This window comes from Acanthochromis polyacanthus, chromosome 9, assembly GCF_021347895.1.
Source record: "Acanthochromis polyacanthus isolate Apoly-LR-REF ecotype Palm Island chromosome 9, KAUST_Apoly_ChrSc, whole genome shotgun sequence".
Lineage (NCBI taxonomy): Eukaryota > Metazoa > Chordata > Actinopteri > Pomacentridae > Acanthochromis > Acanthochromis polyacanthus.
Genome location: NC_067121.1, coordinates 17,047,255 through 17,069,867, shown reverse-complemented (window position 1 = coordinate 17,069,867; position 22,613 = coordinate 17,047,255). Strand labels below are relative to the sequence as shown.

At 39.1% G+C, this 22,613-nt stretch overlaps 1 protein-coding gene across 1 annotated transcript in view; it reads right to left on the bottom strand.

Moving 5' to 3' along the window:
• Positions 1-4,809: 4,809 nt before the first annotated feature.
• The window catches only part of LOC110964492 (collagen alpha-1(XI) chain-like), a 96,979-nt gene continuing 79,175 nt past the window's right edge, over positions 4,810-22,613 (bottom strand). The window contains 16 exon segments of the mRNA XM_051953671.1: positions 4,810-6,537; positions 8,670-8,903; positions 9,197-9,265; positions 9,530-9,642; positions 10,754-11,015; positions 11,486-11,539; positions 11,644-11,679; positions 11,772-11,825; positions 12,083-12,192; positions 12,882-12,933; positions 13,209-13,262; positions 13,698-13,747; positions 13,750-13,804; positions 14,652-14,661; positions 21,089-21,198; positions 22,382-22,435. Of these exon segments, the coding sequence (XP_051809631.1) occupies positions 6,391-6,537; positions 8,670-8,903; positions 9,197-9,265; positions 9,530-9,642; positions 10,754-11,015; positions 11,486-11,539; positions 11,644-11,679; positions 11,772-11,825; positions 12,083-12,192; positions 12,882-12,933; positions 13,209-13,262; positions 13,698-13,747; positions 13,750-13,804; positions 14,652-14,661; positions 21,089-21,198; positions 22,382-22,435 (1,464 nt within the window). The 3' untranslated portion in view covers positions 4,810-6,390.

Here is a 22,613-nt window from a genome sequence, read left to right as displayed (position 1 = left end):
CAAGATAGCGGCAGGCGTTACTGTAACCATGGCAACAAATGAACGCTATGTCAGCTGCTTGCTGACGATCACCTGATTGTGATCCTACTTCAAATTGAACGCTGCGGACCACAAATTTTTACAGATTTCATACATCAGAAATCATACGACTGAGCACCCTTGGCGGACTACTGCACTCTCTGAGTGCCTTTCTTGTTTTTTCTTTCTTTATTTTGATCCTATCAGTATTTAATAGACAGACATGTTGCTCTGTCCTTCAGGATGAAAAACAGCTGATCATATATTGTTTAAAAAAAAGAAAAAGATGGCTAGCCAGCACAGTGGAGTAGAGGTTAGCACTTTCGCCTTGCAGCAAGTCCGGTTCGAATTCTGAGGTGGACATGTGATCTTTCTGCATGGAGTTTGCATGTTCTCCCTGTGCATGCGTGGGTTTTCTCCAGGCACTCCGGCTTCCTCCCACAGTCCAAAAATATGCTGAGGTTAATTGATTATTCTAAATTGCCCGTAGGTGTGAATGTGAATGTGATTGTTTGTCTGTGTATGTAGCCCTGTGACAGACTGGCGACCTGTCCAGGGTGTCCCCTGCCTTCGCCCAAGTCAGCTGGGATAGGCTCCAGCACCCACCGCGACCCTAGTGAGGATAAAGCGGTGTATGGAGAATGGATGGAGATGACTAGCCATCTGCCACAGAACCTGAACTCATCATCATGGAAAAAAGTATTAGACCACCCTTATTTTCTTCAATTTCTTGTTCATTCTTATGCCTGGTGCCACTAAAGTTATATTACCTGAAGAATACAATGAACATGAGAAAAAATGCAGCTGATTACATTATACTTTATGTCTTATTTGACATGCTTAACTTTAATTGGATTCCTAGGGTATATATAAGGCCATTTCATGTCATAAGCAGCACAGCACATGCAAAAGCCTAGAGTGGTTTCCCTTTTACATTCAAGCTTCAGCACAATTCAGAAGTTTTTAGCTCTCACATAATGCCTAGAACAAAATAATTATGTAAAGCCACAAAGACAGCTATCTTGGCACTGCTGGAAATTGGTATGAGTGAAAGACAGGTAGTGAAAAAACTGAAGATCTTCAAGACAGTCATTCATGACTCACACACACAAAAAAAACAAGCCCAACATGGTACTACCAAACTGCTAGCTGATCACGGCAGGAAACGTCTGTCTATCCCACGACATGAACATGCACTCATCCGTTCCTGTGTCAGGAATTGTCGTCAGGCCTTAAAAATGAGTGGGTACTGTTGAGAACTGTGACTTGTACGGCAAGGACGGTCTGAAACCGATTGCTTGAAGCTGATCTGAAGTCACACAGGGCATGGAAGAAGCCAATCCAGTTTTCCGTTGATGCCCACTCCAGCCAACTTACTAGTTAGGAGGAATCCTGGAGAAGCCTACAAACCAGACTGTCTTGCCCCTACATTAAAACATGGGGGTGGATGAGTGACAATCTGGGGTTGTTTCAATATGGGTGGAACAGGGCAAATGCAATTGTGTGAAGGGTCAATGAACCAGGTCAAGTGCAGGGCTACACTTGAAAACAGTCTTCTTCCATCAGCTGGAAAAGTCCTTCCTGCCTCCAACTGGATTTTCCAAAAAGACAATGCCCCTTGCCACATGACAAGGTCGGTTAAAACCTGGATGGAGAACCAAAACATTGAAGCCACGGCTTGGCCTCCTCAATCAACAGATCTAAATCCAATTGAAATCCTGTGGAAAATCATCAAACACAAAATGGAGAACCACAAGCCTCAAAACAAAGCAAATTTCTTTGAATTTGTGCAACAGCAGAACAAAGCTGGTGGACAGCATGTCAAGACACATGGTTGCAGTCATCAAAAAACAATGGTTGGCAATCAAGCACTAACTCCTGTGTGTATCATGTGACCAAAACAGACAGAAAAGAAAACATAGAATGCCTAAAAACACCGTTTTTGGCAGTACAATGCCATAGCTATTGATGTAAGAACTTAAGTGATTTTAGTTATCAAGAAAACCATGGAAAATGGCTAGATATCAGCTCTTCAATTAACCCGTTAAGGTTCAGCGGCCCGCATTCGTCTTGATATCTGCATAAGCATTTTTCGAAATAGAACGACACTGCCAACTCGATGATAGAAACATTATACACTGATGGAAAGCTTAGATTCTCATGAATTTGCCGGTATAAACCACTTTCAGATGTGATTACCACAGCGGGTAATATAAACACATTTGTCCGACGAACAACCAATATCCATCCTGTATTTTTCTGCTGTTGAACTTCAGTGTTGGTTTGACACCAAAAAAAGCGTATCGAGTCATAGAAGATTCAAAAAACCTACAGGATGACCGAGATGACGATGCTTTGAACTCTCAAGAACAAGATCAGGATTCTCTATACACGGCTTTAACGTACACAGCGCGACTCACATTTGCGGGTTCATTATTACACACAGATGAAAATAATCCACAAAAAACGGCCATAATCCAACCTTGGACATCCAGACGAAACAAGCCAGTAACATATTTTGTCCAAAACATGTCTTGAAGTCGGTATGTAATCCACGAATAGGTCGTTTTCGAAGAAATGCACCTCGCGATGCGCGTCCAATATTCCCTGTATTTCTCGTCATACTTTTATTTACAAATAAAATATTAGCAATTTTTTGTACTGAAAATGGTTGGAATTGACTGTACCTTATTGGGCTACACTCTTATGAGCTATTTTTGTTGTTATCATTGCATTTGTCCAAACAAATGTATCTCTCGGTAGTTGTACCAGACATTAAAATGAACTAGATGAGCCCTCAGTAGAGGGCAGAACCACACCCTCTGCTGGCGAAAACCCCTGTCCTCCTACAACTGATGCAATATGTATCAATTTTGATCATTGTACGTATCTCCCTCCCTACTTGATCTGCTGACCTGTAACTCCACAACTGAGCAGGGGACCTTAGACTTATCAGACTTAGATCTTATGTGCCAAGTTTGATTATCGTGACTTCAGCGGTTGCAGAGATATCGGACCGGACATAGCCACATACATACATACATACATACATACATACATACTTACCCAGCCAGATACCGCACCGAATGCAATAACCCCGTCGATGTACCCGTCGGGCGTGGTTAACAAGAAATTGAAGAAAACAATGGTGGTCTAATAATTTTTTCCATGGCTGTACTTCTACTGACCAAAACAAGATGATGTCATTCAGTTTTGAGAATTACACACAGGGTTCAATCAGCAGATGGAATGAATCATACAGCACAGTGCAAATTGTTTTGGAGGAGGCAGCCAAACTTAAGAAACCTAACAGAAATCTGACAGATTATTTTGTATATCGCAGGCTACAAAGAAGTCTTAGGCATGTGAGATGATGAAGCTTTGAGGGAGAGGTTTAAATTTGTATTTAGCTGACAAATGAAAACAGGTAGACAATATTCTAAATGTACTTTGTAAATAACTGGTTAACTTGAGAAATTTCATCTGTCTAAGAGATTGTTCTTAAAAGGGCTGTGAAAAAGGTTGCACAATATTGCATAAAATATCATGAACATATGTCTTTATGACAAAATGCTTGCAGTCTGCTGTAAGGATCTGTCTGGCCAACCTGACAGGAGCTGAGGGAATTTCAACACAAATGCAGGCAACGGTATGTTGCTGGGTTTGACACAGTAATAACACTTGATTACAGCATACAAAGCCAGCCATGACATTTTTAGGTAGTTTTCATGACAGAGACATCAAGAGGAGTTTCAGTGACAGTGCCAAGAGAGCAGTGGTCCGAAACACTGAGAAACACTTTAAATGCAGATGTACTGTCATGGCATGGTAGTTTAAAATGTGTTACTGCAAAAAAAAAAAAAAAGATAAAATCTCTGACTGATTTGTCAAACAAGGACGCATGTAGTGTTTGCTTCTTTATGGCAATGTGCCCCCATAACCTAAACCTGTATCACATTTAAAAATGCATCCTTTACTAAATATATTACATTTTCATGTTTTTGTTTTTGGCACATTTTTTTCAAGTTTAAAAAGATCCCCTTTATCACAATGCAAGCTCAGAGGTCTTTTCTTGTTTGTTTTTGTCACATTTACTTTGTAAAATGTGTCTGATGGCTTACATTCTTCATTATCAAAAATGACAAACTCCCTGGGATAGAAAGCATAATTACTGCCAATTTGCATTTGCTTCAGCAGCACAGTAGCTTGAGCTACTATTATCTCAAAATAATGTGCTATAAATTGCACTTCATGTGATCTTTGCAAGCCTTTCCTTTCACAGTAGAGAATGGGAATCACAATATATCACACAAAATATGAGAAACAAGTGCTTTCTACTGCAGGTCTTCTCTCTGATCTGAACTCTGTGAAATGACACAGAATGTTGTTTAATATACAATCTGATTGATGTAGTTGCAAAAAAGTGGACATCTTGACAGTGGCTGTGCTTTGAATTGAACTGAATGCTGACAAGTCATACTCACAGGTAGCACAAGGTTTTTTTTTGACTACAGGGTCTTAAAACCTGTAACAGAATATTGATGTATGATAATGACCTCAGGGGAAAGTTTTTTAGAGGCAAATACTGGAAAGATTCTTTGTTTAATATGTGGTCCGACTGTATTTTCAACGGGGAAGTCAGTGGTGCAATTAGGAAGCATTATTAACAGCTTAGAAAGCGTTGTCCAATGTTGGTAAATTCTCAGGTTGCCTTCTCTATGTGACAGTACTTAAGTTTTATCGATTTCTTTTGCTATAAATACAGATTAATCTGCAAGTGAATGCAAACGATCGCAATGTGCATTTGGCAAAGCACCAAACATTTATTTCATTTGCACACATTGTAAACATGCTGTAATTACACAGGTTTGAAAGCGGCTCTGAAGCTGTTGCGATCATAGCTTTAAGCTAAAGAGGTGGGGATGCAAACAGATCTTGATCAAAATCAAATCTGAGTCAGAGGAATAAAGCTGGAAAAAAAAAACCTCAGTGCTTGGGCTCGGTAGAATCAATCACATGAACCCAAACACTCGGAAACACTAATCCTCCTAATCTTAAATTATCATGGTAAAGTAAGGTGATATGGATAAGGCAGCGCAGAATCACAAAGAGAGGACTACTTATTTTTGCACTTAAACAGCCAACAATACAGACATTCAACCCAACATTTTTCAGAATCCAGTTTTAATATTTTTAAATGAACAATTCAAGGCACACGAAAACATGTTGTTCATTGTTACAAAGAAAACATCAACAGGGCTTTTCTGTGAATTCAAAAAGAACAATTGGAAAAATTTAACCACACAAAAATTATTTTTCTTTCTAAACGAGAAACCACAAATAATGTTCAAACTTGACTGCCTTCTAAAGATATAAACATGGCTGAAGAGTTAAATATGTCCATCATTTTTAAAAGAAACTGAGGTATAACATCTGACTGAAGTTGTGTCTGGAAGAATAAGCCCTTTCTCAGAATATTTATATTACTATCTCATTTTACTATGGCTTAATTTCCTAATGCTCATACCAACTTGGTTTGCCATGAAAGAAATGCAAAATGCTTTATGAGTTAGAGTTGTGTTGTAGTATTTCTGTTGTTATTTTTTTATCCTCTGAAAGATCAAATTATGGATGTTATATTATTTACAAAATAATTCTTTCATACTTACAAATTGGAGCTTCTATCAAATGTACGTCATAAATGTTTTGAAAAGACAAAATATTTCAGATCAAATTTGTTCTTAAAAGACATTAAATATATTTATAGGATTTATTCTGATATAGTTTACCAAATATTTAATTCAACTTTAAGAGCTGGGGCACATGCAAGTTTTTAGAGTGGATTCGGAAAGAAACCATATTGTACAAAATAATAATAATAATAATAATAATTACAGTTTTATCAAAAAGCACTTTTTATAGCACCTTGAGTGTTTTGTGATTCTGCACAAAAGCACCTGTGTGGTTGTATTCAGAGCAGCACCTGGAGCATCCAGAGAGGGAGGTGTGGTGGGAAGAAAAGGACAAGGGAGGATGGGGCTTAGGGTGAGTGGATCCTCTCTCTGTTGCTGAAAGTGCGCCACTGTCCGCCACAGCATCAAATGTCCTTTTCCTGATGTCACTCCCATTATTTGGTCAAAGTCATGTGATTCAAGCCCTACAAGGGCGAGGAGTAGTTTCCCCTGGTCAACGCTTTCATGACAGGGCCTGGGGGCACTCTTCTTCTCCAGGTTTGAGTGGATCTTCTTGGCAACAAAAGAAAACACAGGTTTTTGCTTCGCGGGGAGAGAAGGTAAAGGTTGACAGATCTCAGCATGTGGGTGTTAATATATACCCTTTGACCCTGTCCTTCAGCGGGGAGTAGGGGCGTGTCTAGCCGAGGAAGCACACGGGGCCGACCTCGAACCCAAATCTCTGGTTGGAGTCCCCAAAGTCATTCAGCATGACGTCAATGATGGGCAGCTGGTCGATGCGGGGAGTGTTGATTTCCATCACTGTCTTTGAATAGCCCTGCTTCAGCTGCAAACAGAAAGAGCAAATGAAAACAGATAGGTTGTTCATAAGGCTGGCCAAGTACAGTTCCACCAGTGCTTTAGAGGAGATAGTAAATAAAAACAATATAAAACAGACATTTGTTTTTTTCATATTTGTAGTTAAAAATACCAGGAGAATAACATCCATCACTTTCAGCAGGAGAAGGATGGATGGACAGACACACGGGCAGTTGTATTCAATGTCTTGCCTGTCTTCAGGACTTTATTGTTGGCACACATTAATACTGAACCAATTAGTGGATTAGTAGACTGACGGAAAAATAGTATGCTAAGATATGACAACCATTCAAAGTCATTTCAGACAGGACACTTCATCAAATTTTAACCATTTATTTCAGATTGACATGCATTTGTTTTTGGTGACGACTCTGCTCTGGAACGATCTGTGCAAGCATGACACAGACAGTCTGTGAGATCAGAAAACCACCAGCAGAGCTTGATATTGACAGTGTTGTGAAAGGCTACAGTCTGAATGGTAAGCAAATCTATACATGCACAGATCTTTCTTATAAAAAGGAAGAGGCTGGGAAGGAAGAGAAGGTTGATAATTGGTGAAGGCTGAAGCAGCAGCGATGTGGCAGCACAGAGCGGGAAGAATGAATGAATGCTGCCTCGGTTAAAAGGCATGTTAATGGAGAGAAGTAAACTGACTGTGAGAATGGTAGGACAGAATAGAACCTTGTGTCTGGCCTGACTGTGTGCTAGTATGAACTAGTGCAGAGCTGCATTTATCAACCAACATCTTAAAGATCTTGCTTCAAGGGCACAGAGTGTGGAGATTTTCATTTGTCATGTTTTTCTTATGTCTAACATTGTTTTTAGTGATTTATGACATTTTACTGGCAAAACAATTCTTAAAAATACCAGTCAATAATGAAAATAATCTGTAGCTGCAGCGCTAGATATCATATTTGAATATTTAGCATATTCAGACTAAGCTGTGTCACTTCATACAAACATGTTTATATTCAAGTGTAAGAAAAACAATCAGCCAAAGTGAGACATTCCGTAGTCTCCATCATAACAATATTCAATTACCTTATTACAGGAATTTAAATCTGATGAGGAAATGTAAAATTCTGATATCTATTTCTGTACTTCTTATCTTCAGACTTAACCTTGTTGTGATTTAGGCAAATATTAACTGGGCATGAATGCATTAATACGTTAAAAAGAAGTTGAACTACATAAACAGGTTCTGGAAAAAAAAGAATGAGTTTTTACTAAATGTCACTTTACCACACTGCTAACCAAACAAGCAGCTGTCTAGGTGCCAGTTATCTGTGGTAAAACTAACTGATAAAACTTCTATTAGACCAGTGGACCAATTTTAATGGCTGACTAATCAAAGCAATGAGCTAACCTGACATTTCAAAAAACTGTTTAAAAGTGATGCTCAGTGGGAAGATTTTAACATATGTTTTACAAAGATAACACAATGCATATCTGATTACAGAATTTACATCCTGACACAAAGTCACACCTAGATTTGCAAGTTCGTTAGGATATTTATATTAGCATTAAGATATTTACATTAGCATTAGGATATTTGCATTAGCTTTAGGATATTTACATTAGCATTAGGATATTTGCATTAGCTTTAGGATATTTACATTAGCATTAGCATTACTTTTATTGGGTTTATATATAACAGCCTGTAGCATTGCATGGACTCCATGTATGCATAACTAATTGCTTTTAATGATGTGACAAATATTTTCCAGAAACCAATTTACACATCACCAAATTCATTAAAGCTTAGAACAATCCTTCAGTTATGAAGATGCAGCCAGATTTTGTTGATTACTATTCTGACACTGGCATGTGCTTCCTGACAGCTTATCAAGGACCTCTGAAAGAAATATGTGATTTATAAATAGCTAATGCTGCGGCCTAGTCATGGTTTGTAAACTGAAAAATGCTTCCATACTAACAATTGACCTGGTACTTGATAGTACCGATGCTATTCTGTCTGGTATAACCATTATTTGATGACATTTCTCTATAACAGTCTGCATATTTGTGAGGATTAATGGGATTTTATGGGATTTAGAGAAAGTTTAATTGCAAAATGAAAGTTAGAAAATGAGTGTTTACCGAACAGCCGTCCATCAGCGGCTTGACGAAGGGATTATTGTCGTAAGACATTTCCTCATCGTTGGAGCCCAGGAAGCGCAGTGCCTTGTCATAGTTGTCAGCCTTGGCGTCATACCAGGCCACAGACTGATGGCAAATGTAGGTGAAGTTCTGTCGTGCCGAAGAGCTCAGCAGCTTCAGGAAGGTCATCTGCACTGTATTGATGGTGTTTTCTGCCGCATCAACATAGTTCAACTGGGGACAGATAGAGAAAAATAGAAAACGGAAGGTGGAGCAGATGGAGGGGTTGGAGAAAGAGAAGAGGAAGAAAGAAAAGAAATTGAGAAAAGGGAGGATGTAACGGGTATAGGAGAGAGATACATGACAGGGGAAAGCAGGGTAGGAAAAAGAGAGATGGGTGGGAATGAGTTACTGTAAATGAGACAAAGTGATAAGGGAGCAAAATTGAAAAACTTATCTAAAAAGGATGTGTGTGTCTACTGGGAGGTAATAGAAAAGAAAATAAGCAGCTGTGTGGGTTGACTCACGATTTTGCCACGTTTAAACTCACTGAACCATGAACCTGGAGACTCCTTGGGCCAGTTAGATATTCTAACCTATAATAAATAACAAGAAATAATTAAATTATTGACAGATATAAATATGCCACTCATGTAAATGCTGTATCGAGACTTTCGTTAAATAGCTGCAGATGCTCTTACATGTGCTTTTTAACCTCAGTGAAAAACCCAATAAGTAGGTTTTACCGATTAAAACAGATCATTTGCAATTTTGTCAAAATGGCAGAATATGTTGGCTTTAAATGACCTTAATGGTCTAATGCTGTATATAACCAGGTGATAATACTGCTGATTACTTACTCCTGTGGATTTTTTATCTGGGTAGATGCATGTTTCTCCACCTGCTGTGAAGTTACAGAACACTTTGATGGAGTCTCCAATGCAGCCCTGGTTGGGATCAATCCAGTATTCACCTGAGAGAAACAGAGCCATAAGACACAGCCAAGGCAGTGGGATGAAGAACAGCTTTGACTCATGCTGTGTCTCACTTGTTCATGCCATCCTGAAAAACACTGACCAATTATCTCTAAACGCACCTACTTGCAATCTATTTACCAGGCATTCTACTGTTGATGGATTCTGCCTAATTATTACAGCATTCATGAAAAAAAAAATATACAACTTATTTTTGGCTAATATAATGGGATTATTTATCAATTTGGAAAGCAGAAAAAATGTTATCATCATTATGCCTCGGTGACTCTGTTGCTACAAAAAAGACTAAATCATGGGTTCAGTGAGCTATAAAAGCTAAACAATGATCAGGCAACTGACCAATCCCCTAACTGGTATCAAAACCCCCACAAAAACAGTGTGAACAAGAAACGCACTCAGAGAGCGTAGTTCTCCGCTAAGGCTGCTCAGTTGTTGATTTCCGACAGAAAACATCTTTTTAAAAAATTGTCTGCAGTGGTGGATTTATAGTTAGATCGCAATCATGTCATTGTCAGCGGGCAGCTGATGGAGTGTTCACTTGTTGTCACAGTAACAGTGACGCTGTGCCGCTATCTCGGTCTGTCTGTTAGCAACATTACTCAAACACAGATGAATGGATTTGGATGAAATTTTCAGGGAAGGTCAGAAATGACACAAGAACCAATTAATTAGATTTTGGCAGTGATGCAGCTTATAGTCTGGATCCATGGATTTGTAAAACATTTCTGTATCATTGCCAGATAGCCACATGGTGTCACTGTAACTATGACTGCAAGTGAACACTACATCAGCTGCGTGCTGACGATCACGACTGCAATCCTACTACAAATTGACTGCTGCGGACTTTTCGGGACTTGTCCATTGGAAATGATACAAGAAACAATTGAATAAATTGTCAGAGTGTTTCCAAGTCCCATCAATTCCACCTGCTATATATTTAGGTCTCACGGTATCCATACATAATGTATACATGGACTTATTATTAATAAACATATCTTTTGTATAATTCTAATAAAAAATAGTAATAAAATATTGAACCAGAAACTAGTGGCCTATTTCTTTTTATACAAGCGTCTGTCTCGATCTTACCATCTGGGTAGTCAGGCTGGCTGAGGTGCAGGTCATTGCAGGTTCTGGCAGGGTTGTCCTGGGTGCCCATTGGGAACTTCATGCGCTCAATGTCCTGTTTGAGGTTATTGAGAGATCCAAAAACATCCTCCATCCCTTCCATGCCCATGCCATCAATGCCGTAGTCAGCCAAGGCCTCATCTCCCTGCATCTCAGCCTGCCGTCTGGTTTTTCTGGAGGACTGCTGGATGGGCAGTGGCTGGATAACATCACCAGGTGGACCCTGTAGCACAGCGGTAAAGGGTCAGGCGGATTATCTCTATTATTATTGACACACTTTTGACTATGTAGACTTGTCTGTCAAAGGGTAGGACTACAGGGTCAGTAATTCACTTGCAACCTGATTTTATTGTTGTTATTATTTGGCAATTGATTAATCAATCAATTAATTAATTAACAATTCTTCAAAAATGTCAAAATTCCAAGGTAAGAATTTCATATTGTTTGTCTGACCAACTGGTCAAAACCAAAAGACAGTGAATTGACAATGAACATAGCAAAAAAAAAAAAAAAGGATCAAACTTCAATGGATATTTTATTACAACAGTTACTAAGATTTTTTTCCAACACTGTTAAGCACAGTATTGTTTAAGCATAATGCTATTGTTACTGCAAATTTGGTGCATTCATAGAATGCTATGTGTGAAATTATAATGGTGAGCTCTATTTAAATGCGATGGCAGGTAAACTTACAGGTAGTCCTGGTGGTCCTATCAGTCCAGGATCTCCCTTCTGACCAGCTGAACCCTGACAGAAAACAATGACATTTTTAAAAAGGAGTCTATTTTTATCAACCGCCGAGTGCTCAGAGAATGAGAGCAAAACATCTAAAATAAAGAAAAATAACTTACAGTTGATCCCTTAGATCCCTTCTGTCCTTGTGCACCCTGAGGATAAATAATGTAATAATAAAAGATGAACAACAGCTGTGTAAGAGAAGGTGAAAAGACACGCTTGCTAGACAAAAAGTGCAACTTACAGAAATTCCAGGAGGTCCAGGTGGGCCCAGAGGACCTTGGGAACCACCAGCACCCTAATAACACACAGCAGATGAAATAATCAGCACGGAGTACTGTAGTCTAAAATAAGATGCATTTCATCTTCCTATCTGCTGAAAATTTGTTGCAGTTGTAGAATTGGGACATACAAATGAAATACCAAAGTATTTTTCATCATTGATTATTTGTTCGAATACGGCAAATGCATGCATATAAAATGGACAAAACAATTAACAAGGCTGCACACATGTAACAGACAATATTTTCTCTGATGATTACACATAATACCTACAGCATCACCCTTGCCACCTGAAGCACCCTGAGGACCAGGCAGACCTCTGTCTCCTTTCTCTCCAGGTTCACCAGGAGGTCCAATCAGACCGATTAGACCTGGATGACCCTGGAGCAGGTGGAAAAGAAAAAGTCAGGGACCAAAGCACCAAAATAAATTTATAGAACAATTATCTATTTGACAAACAGTAATTTTCATATCTATAAAAGTTTAAATTCTATTTATCTATCTATTTATCACCTTTTTTATTTATTTATTTTTTTACCAGGCAAGCTCAGTTGAGAACAATTTCTCATTTACAGTTATGACCTGGCAAGGTCATCATTGTTCACCTGCGGTAATTGAACGCCTTTTTTCAAAATGGAACAAATATTCACTGGCAGATTTATGCACAATGTCTGCCGACATCACTTAAACACTGTCTTATTTCTGCCTATAAATAATTAGTTGTTTATTGTGGTCATTATATTTAACAATTGTGGTCTGTCTCAGCACCTGCCGCTCGGCAGAATTATGGCCATCTGCTTCTGACTACTGCATGCTGGCATTAAACCAATAACCATTACGACAATGACATTATGGGACTTATACATATTCATTCACTGCGTTAAATCATTGCGTGGAAAACTCCTCACAGAGCAAAACCTTTCATGATCTCGCTAGGAGAGAGTGAACAAAGAGATAGAGGGAATGGATCTAGATGTTTGCTTACTTCCTCAGCTTCAGATAAGGTATATAAACAGATATGAGAAATACACAAAAAAGCAATTTGAGATTAGCATCATAATAATGTCTTGCCTTCTCTCCTTGGATCCAGAGTCACCTTTCATACCAGGAAGTCCAGGGGGTCCCTATGATGAGAAATCAGCTTGTCAAGCAGCAGTAACAGTGAAATTCTTCACATTATTTTACAGTGACAGCGGCATTATACCTTAAACCTCTGTCTCTTAAATGGCCAGTCATGTTATGGTTAAAAAGCATGTATCATCACACTTTTATAACAAGATTTGGGCCAACAATACAATATTAACATTAAGATTAACAGAGTTTTGGATGTATAAATCCGTGCTGTGAGTTTATGCTGCAGATTTGCATTTAAACTGGAAGGTGGGGGAAAATGCCTTACTATAGGTCCAGGAGGGCCATCTTGACCAGAAGCACCAGGGAGCCCTTGCTCACCCTGAAATAAGATAAAACAAATACAGTATTTGATTAATAATATGTTATAATCATGTAGTTACTAAATAAACATTGATGTATTGGGGCGGCATGGCTCAGTGGGTAGAGTGGCCGTCTTGCAACCGAAGGGTTGCCGGTTCGATCCTCGCCCCGTCGTGTTCGAGGTGTCCCTGAGCAAGACACCTAACCCTGAATTGCTCCTGATGGGGTCGTGGTTAGCGCCTTGCATGGCAGCTTCTGCCATCAGTGTGTGAATGTGTGTGTGAATGGGTGAATGTGATGTATCATGTAAAGCGCTTTGGGTACCTTGCAGGTATAGTAAAGCGGCTATATAAATACAGACCATTTACCATTTACCATGTGTTAATCATTCAAACTTCTGAGACACTATCATTGACATGGGGCATAAAAACTAAAGATTTTAATTTTTATTCACCACAGCGCCAGGGATTCCACGCAGACCCTCAGCTCCAGATTTTCCAGGGGACCCTGAGGTCCCACTGGTCCAGTTTTCCCAACGGGCCCTTCCGCTCCAGCTTCTCCCTATAAAAGAAAGAACATTGCAAAGGAAATCAAAATGACTCCTTTTCATGGTCCATATGAGGTATTTAAAGTACCATGTGGAGTTCTGTTTACATTCTATTTCACATCAAACATGTGTGTCACTGAAGATACATGCTGACGTGTGACAATTAAAGGGAAAACCTAATCCTTAAGTCCTACAGTGAAGGGACTGGCTGGCTTTCTTATGCTGCTGAAATTTCTGTTATGCCGTCGAGGGCATTTTACTGGCATATTTGGGGCCACTTGTGCAAATGATTAAAAAGTTGTTATAAGTGATCGCTTTCATCTTATGATGAAACATTCCCTCCAGGATGCCTCCATCCATAGGGCGTGACAGGTCAGAGGATGGTGTGATGAGTATGAGAATCATGTCCTAGAGACTCCAGAGTCACCAGTTGAATATCTATGCAAAATCTTGGAACTACACTTCAGAGTGCTCTTTACACCATGATCAAAACACAAACTGCTCATAACTTTTAGGAAATGATGTTAACGGCTCAGAGACTTGGAGAGCCAGTGCCAAGACGCACTGAAGCTGTTTTGTTTTCAGGTGGTGCCCCATCACCTACTAAGGCATTTAAAGTATTTTTTTTCTTTAATTTGTCCCCCATCTCTATGTTCACCACAGCAGATGCAAACAAAATGAGGAGGTGGTCTTAAAAGCATAACTCCATAGTGGTATAAACCGCCAAAACTCCACAGGACACAGGATTTTGTTGTATGGTTCCTGCACTATATGTCAATCCATCCATTATCTATACACCACTTAATCCTCATTAGGGTCACGGGGGCCGGAGTCTATCCAGGGGACACCCTGGACAGTTACCAGCCTATCACTGGTGACACATAGAGACAATCACACTCACACCTACAGACAATTTAGAATTGCCAGTTAATCTCAGCATGTTTTTGGACAATGGGAAGAAGCCGGAGCACCTGGACAAAACCCACGCATGCACAGGTAGAACATGCAAACTCCATGCCGAAAGATCCTGGGAAGGCAGGGACGCGACTTCTGGCAGCATGGCGGCAGTGCTAACCACAGATCACTGTGGCAGCCCTGCATTACACGGATTTTGATTGAAGTTCAATATGTCTTTGCTCTACTGACAATACTTTTATTTGACTTGATAATTAAACTAATTCTGTCTCCAAATGTCACTCTGTTACCCACCAATGTTTTCTACAGCGAAAGCTCAGATTGGAAGGATTTGAGGATTTGCAACATCCAAACAGATCAAATGTTACCAGGTCTCATCTATTGTCTCTGAGCAGATACAGCAAGTTTTTGTCTATTGAAGTTTCAGAGATGTCATATTGACTAGGATGATAGGAGGAGGGGATTAAATTGTTCTGACAACCAATTAGGCCTGGATTTGACACTCCAGGATCACCATGCAGGCTTTGTCTTGTCTCTTCAAATCAACTCTAATCCTTTACCTCGATGTGGACGGAATGTGCACTTTGTATATGTGCCTGTCTGAGAATGTGTAGAAGAGAAATGAGAGATGGCGAACAACAAAGAACAAAAGAAATAGTGAGGCGTAGTCTGAGATTTGTCGAGTTTTCTGTCTGTGCATTCCTTTGAACCATCTGATTTGGAGACAACATTTCTTTAAGGCTTACAAACACTGTTCCCACTTTGATGCTTTTTGATTGTACAAACACTAGCATGTTATGGATTTTAACAAAACAATCAATCTGTTAAAGGCCTGAAGAAACTTCAACAGCTTCTACTGAGATTTGATTTTTCTACTTTTTGTAGCACACAGGACACAAGAGCAAGATGTTGCTTTGTCCTTCAGATTACCGAATGGACATCTTCGTACCGTTTCAGACATTATGTCTAGTTTTGTTTGAATGCTTTTTTGGAATGCCAATATTTCATTTAAAAATTTCACTTGAAGTTAGTGGAAACAATCTGATGACACAACAATGATATAATTGTAAATCTCTTTGTTTACCTTATGTTCATTTTCAAATGTACTGTAGGAATAAATTTGACGCTGACTACATTACGACTCAAAAGTTTGGACACATCTTCTCATTCAATGGCTTTTATTTATTATTTTCTACATTGTAGAAATATAAGAATTCAAATGGAAATATGTTGTAAACAAAAAAAAATGTTAATCTTTAGTATTAATCTACAACGTAGAAAATATACAAGTAAATAAAAACCATTGCATGGTTTTTATTTCTACTATTTTGACTAGTAGTGTATATTTAAATTGATGTGACAGACCTGTTAGCAAACAGCTTGTTTTCATATCCATAAGTTACAAGCAGCTACAGAGCAACATTATCATTCACGAGGGCTGTGTTTGTGGCCACATAGTAGTACATCTTCTTGCTCTGCTTTAGGTCTCTACCAACTTGTGACTGGAATATGTGTCTCTTGAGCATATATATTGTAATGTATTAGAATGATCTACATTCACCACTAGTTGCTTCTAAATTTAATTGGCTGATCCCAGTGGCTAAAACCAACACTCAGAGTAATGAGAATGAACCAACACAGCTAAAAAAAATTAGCTGAAAGTTACTGTACAGCTCAGTAAAGCCGTGGAAATAATCTCTGGATGTTCATCAGCATGAGAACCTCTGTTCACACTGCACATCATCATTACTCTGCCAAGTAACGCACTGGAGTGATGTGACGATCGGCGTTGGTTCGTCTGTCTGTCAGCAACATTTTTCAAAAACTGTAAGATTTGGATGGATTTTCAGGAAGCTCAGAAATGACACAAGAACAGTGATTAGATTTTGGCAGTGATGCAGCTTATAGTCTGGATACACGGATTTGTTAAATATTTCTGTATCGCTGCAAGATTGTGGCACGGCGTCACTGAAACCATGACTACAATGAACACTACGTCAGCTGTCTGCTGATGATCACGATTGTGATCTTACTACACAGCAACCACTGCGGACCATCCATCCATCCATCCATCCATCATCTATACACCGCTTCATCCTCACTAGGGTTGTGGGGGGTGCTGGACCTATTTCAGCTGACTCGGGCGAAGGCAGGGGACACCCTGGACAGGTCACCAGTTTGTCGCAGGGCTACATATACAGACAACAGTCACACTCACATTCACACCTACGGCAATTTAGAATAATCAATTTACCTCAATACATTTTGGACTGTGGGAGGAAGCCGGAGTACCCGGAGAAAACCCACGCATGCACAGGAGAACATGCAAACTCCCATGTAGAAAAGATCCCAGGCCAGGATTTAACCGGGGTCTCCTTGCTGCAAGGCCGAAAGTGCTACCACTACTGTGCAGCCCACTGCGGACCACGAATTGTTTAAAGATTTCATCTGTCGGAAATCGTACAACGACTGAACAACACTGACGGAGTGCTCCGCTCTGGGTGCTTTCTGGCTTGACATGTAGTTGTAAAGATATGGACTATAGCTGCTTTAAAGCTGTTCTCTGTCTCCATATAATCATACAAACTAAACAAGAACCTCATTCATTTCAAAAGTTGCTAGTGACTGATAAAATCCAGTGATGTTCACTTACCTTGGATCCCTTTCACTTGTCTGCCTCCTGACCTCAGGTCAGCAGGTCCTAAAAGACAAACTATTAGAAATTTGAATGTGAACTCTCAAAATAAACTTACCACTGAAATTAACTGTAACAACAACGATAAACTCCATCATGTCAAAAATGTGGCAGAAACATATTAAAGAAACACAGACAGGTAATGAATTATCTAGCATTTGCTGACAGGCAGGGGTTCCATGTACCAACTATTATTCAGCTGAAGTATGCTCTGGCCTTGAAAACAGAGGGTTATGCGGGGTCAGAAGACATCAATGGAAGCAAATTGTCCTACATTCCAACATACTGATATAAAAATAAAAATTTATCAGCATATTCACCAAACAATATCTTCTCATAACCTTGTGGGATGACATTTGCCATTAAAACATAATGAAATAGACAAATAGACAAAAGCCACCAGTCTGCAGCGTAGGTGATGAGCCCTGGCAACTGTGTATGTGCAATAATGAATGTGTGTGTGTGCAGGGATGTGGTATGCACGCATGCGTGTATGCGTGCTAATGTAGTCAAGCAGCCACATGCATCAATGAACACAAAAACTGAGTCAATTTCGAGGAGATATTGGGAAAGAGACTAACCCAGAATTACTTTGGTGAAGGATAGAAAATCATATCACAAAGTCCATTAATATGGACATGGAACTGGGTCTAATTTGTTCTGTAGCCTCTGTCACCTGCATACTAACCTTGGAAAACAGAATTGGGATAAAAGCTGCTTACCATACCAAATTTAAAATGGATGATCAACCATCTGAACTCTATTTTAGTTCAAGCCATATAACTAAATTGAAAACATGGTAAACTAATGCCTTTCTGGCAGTGGGTGCACACTACAGTTGGTATTTTGGATCTCGTCTCAGATTATGCTACAGTAATCCTATACAAACACAGAAAAGTTAATCAGCCAACAATTTAAAGTAATCAGAACTGGAATTGGGAAAAAATAGTCCCTGTGTCTGATAACTTGACTGTATATGTAATAGATCACTGATCCATAAGCTTGTAATCCCTAGCTGGTATAATGTTCAAGATCAGTTTACATGTATCTACTTCATACAGTAAAGTAGTTCAGATCAGTGGGTCCCAACCTAGGGTGTGGGCCACTACAAAGGGTCCAGTCTAAATCTGAGGGGAGCTGAAGGAAATAAAATCATTCTGCCACACAAATTTGATTGTTTTTCCGTTCTCACTTATCTCTGAACATTGTTTTTTCTGACAAACCCGTGTATTGAATAACTTTAGAGGCTTTGAAACATTTTATATAACATTCAAGTTTAATCCTACGAAGTTCAGAAAAAAACATCTATTTCTTTTGGCTTTACTGTCAAACAACCTGTTACATACAATTATGTCCAGGGGTAAAAAACCAGACTCCTGAAGGTTTGGAAAACACTGCCTCCTTACTTTTTAGCATTCATAAGTGTTATTATTCGATAAAGCTACCGATTTATAATAACCATGAAATCTGAACAGTAAGTGGGACGTTAAAATAAAAATAAGAATGTAATATTTCTTTCCTGAGATGTACGCCTTCCGAAGTAAAAGGATAAAGTAGCATAACACAGACATACAGAAAGTAATGAATAAAAAAATAAATAAATATGTGCTTAAATACTTTAGTAAATGTACTTGGGCCTATTTTTGCTCAGATGTTTATTATAATCCCAAGCACCAAACTCCAGTGTTTGCGCATCGTCTACATTATGAGGAAATGGTAAGAGTTTGTAATGTATGGCCACACTGTCTGCATTAATATACAGACAGTACCAGGGCCGGTTGATACTGAAGCTCTGGAGGGTAAGTTAAACTTTCCTGAACAACATCTCTGCTGAAGTAATAAAAGAAGAAACCGAAGTGACTTCAAATATGAAAGTCTCCTCTCTCTCTCTCTCTCTCTTTGCCATTCTGTAGAAGGCTTTAATATGGTACATTAATGGCATGCTTTATTGTTAATTGTAAAACATTATGACTGTAATTGGAAGGCATCATAAAAATACTACGCTCATGAAATGAAAGTCTCAGTTCAATTCTGTTGTGACAGAAAATAGCACTGAGTGGCAGAAATTGAAGTAAAAAATTTTCCTGACACGAGCAGCCACCGCAGTCTGACAACTTTCATATTACTGACAGTAAAATTGACAATATGTCAATATTCTCTTACAGGATGATCCCTGTCTGCAATCACTGATTACCCTAGACATCAGTTTAACTTCTGAAATAATGTCAGTCTGACAACTTTCATATTACTGACAGTAAATTGACAATATGTCAATATTCTCTTACAGGATGATCCCTGTCTGCAATCACTGATTACCCTAGACATCAGTTTAACTTCTGAAATAATGTCCTGTTAAACACATGGAGATCAATTCAAACTTAAGCATATGATCATAAATAAATCACAAATCATAAATATGCATCACACTACATTGGGTAATAAAGTAGCTTGAGCATGTAGAGCGCTGTGAATCTAAAAATAAGGAATGCTGGGAGACACTAACAGAAGCAATCAACTCGATGCATCATTCTGGAAATGGACTCACCCTTTGGCCAGGAGGTCCTGGTAGCTCCCAGCTTCACCAGCCGTAATGGACCTAAGGAGCGGCCCCTAAAGCAGAGTAGACAGAACATTTAACTCCCACTTCACAAAAATTGAGAGTGTTTGGTTACAATATCTCTACTTTTCCAAAAAGTAATATCTATTTTTACATGTTACAAGTTTGTGGTCCCTTTCAGACCCCTGTCACCAAATAACATCGTATATATACTTCACCTCTTCAGATTCTCACATTTGGTAAGACTAAAACTTAAAATTCAGGCCAAGAAACTGCAAAGCTGTGTAAAATGGCACTGCTGGAAATCTAATCTCTCCTTTTTTCCTTCTCTTTCTGCTACTTCTTCTCGAATTTAAAATTATTGAAAAATACCAGAACTAAAGGACTGCTGAAACAAAATGCTGCTAAATCTAAATATTCAGCATTATCTAGTTGTTGTGCACATCTATGCACAAATCCTGCTTGATTCCTTAGCAGCAGAATGTGACCAGATGACTTTTGGTTTGTATGTCTGTTAAGTTAAGATCATGTTAGACTTACAGGTTGTCAGCTTCTCCATCATCCCCTTTGTCACCAGGTTAAACCATCAAGGCCCCTAAACAAAATACACAAGTGAGTCAGATGCAACATCAATAAACTGTTATCATATGTGGACACAGCTTGGACAATATTATGGCACATGAAAAAGTTTTCTCTGACACAAGAAAAAAGATGTTAATTAAACATACAAAGTAAAAACGAACAATCAAGCTATGTTGGCCTTTTTATTGCTTTTAGATAAGTTGGATTCTTCTATTATTTTATAACTATTTACTTACACTCACAAACATAATTACTGATGCATATTTAATTAAATGGAGCAATATCTAAACATAAAGGATATGACAAGGGGAAGAAATTCAGGCACTATACACCAGCACCAGGCCTCACCAGGGGGACGCGGGGTCTCCTGGGAAATCGACAGGACCCTACAGCAAGATTGAGGTTAGATTTGACACTTGTGTCAAACACACTTCTGGCAGAAGGACAGAGTTGGACGGAAAAAAATGTGAAACAATTATGGCTATCGGATGACAGCTCTATAATGCTTCAGTCATGGCGGAACGTGGTGTTAGCAGCGCAGCGACATACAGGGTTACCCTTGGGACGCTATCATCTCCAGGTGGTCCACGGCCTCCAGAGGGTCCAGCAGCTCCTGGGGGGCCAGTTTCTCCTTTCTCACCAGTCTCTCCTCTCAGGCCCTGAGGAAAAATACATACCAGTCTTGTCACCATAAAGACCACATTGACAATAGGACACCAAATGTGGCACAAGACGAAGGCGTTATCAAATATGTCACTCCAACAGGCATCAACTGGCATGAAGAGAAAATAAATCATTAAAGAGCTTTGGACTACATTTCAAATCATCTATCGCAAAGTTTCACATGAAAATCAGATTTCCATTCCAATGAATGGTAAGTTCTGTATCCTTTTCAGTCTAATAAAAGCACAAATAGTGTCCTAAAGCAATGGCTAGGGCTGAGGGCCAGCATTACAAGCCCAGGAATCATTAATTGGTCCAGCAGAGTTGAGAGCTTCTCTCGTCAATGTCAGCATGGCACCTTTGAAATTGACCTCAAAGTGACGTAGAACTCTGGGTCTATCTATCACTGTAACAGATACGAAGCAGCAGATGGATGCATCAATACAACCTGATGGACTGAAATTCAGTGAGGGCGAGCGGCTCACTCCCACAGCTAAGGAGAGGCATCCTTGGTTTTACACAAGCGATGGCTACTGATAGCCTGTACTGATGGCACTCTTATAATCGCAGATATGAAATCTAATAAAGTATGCTACATTATGAAACAGATCCCTATGTGTATAATGTGGATTGATGCAGGTGATGAACATGTAAATGATTCACCATACAAATGCTGTATTAAAAAACCCCAACAAAAACACTGCATGCCATTGTGATGCTTTTGTCATACAAAACAACTCTTGAGATATTCTGAATTTTGCTGTAATGCCGGGATTGGTACAGGATGTTAGATTAGTGACATCGCCAACAGTGGAGTCCAAATGTGGCTGAGCTAATTATCTGCTGAAAAGTCTTCTGGTTGCTAGCATTGCTGTGCATCTACCTGAAGTTATCTGAGGTAAAATACTCAGAGGTAGAACAACCCCCACAGCAGAAGTGTCAAAAAATAAACGAAAGTTAATTAGCTTACACTCAAGAATATTCCCAGAAAGACCATTTAAACAGCTACAATTATATACAGGAGGAATCCATGTAAAGGCTGTCATTGTGAGTCATTTTCCTTACCATGCATTTAAAATACTGTCTTACAGATCGATAAATGATCAATTCTCTTATTTTAGAAAATAAAAACATGCTATCTGAAGTGAGACAAGGAGCACCTATGATACTGGTACTTACCCCAATACCAGGCTCTCCAGGTGGTCCAGGGTTGCCAGCCTCACCAGTTTCTCCCTGTGATGTCACAGTGAAAAATATGCCAAATATCTATTATTAATTTCTATTATTGCAAATACATAAAACAAACACAATCAGCTTGACACTGCAATGTTTTGTCTACATGGCATGACAGTGTCTCTGAAAGGGTGAAAAAAATTCAAATAGTAAGAACTTGTTTTCATGCTAACATACA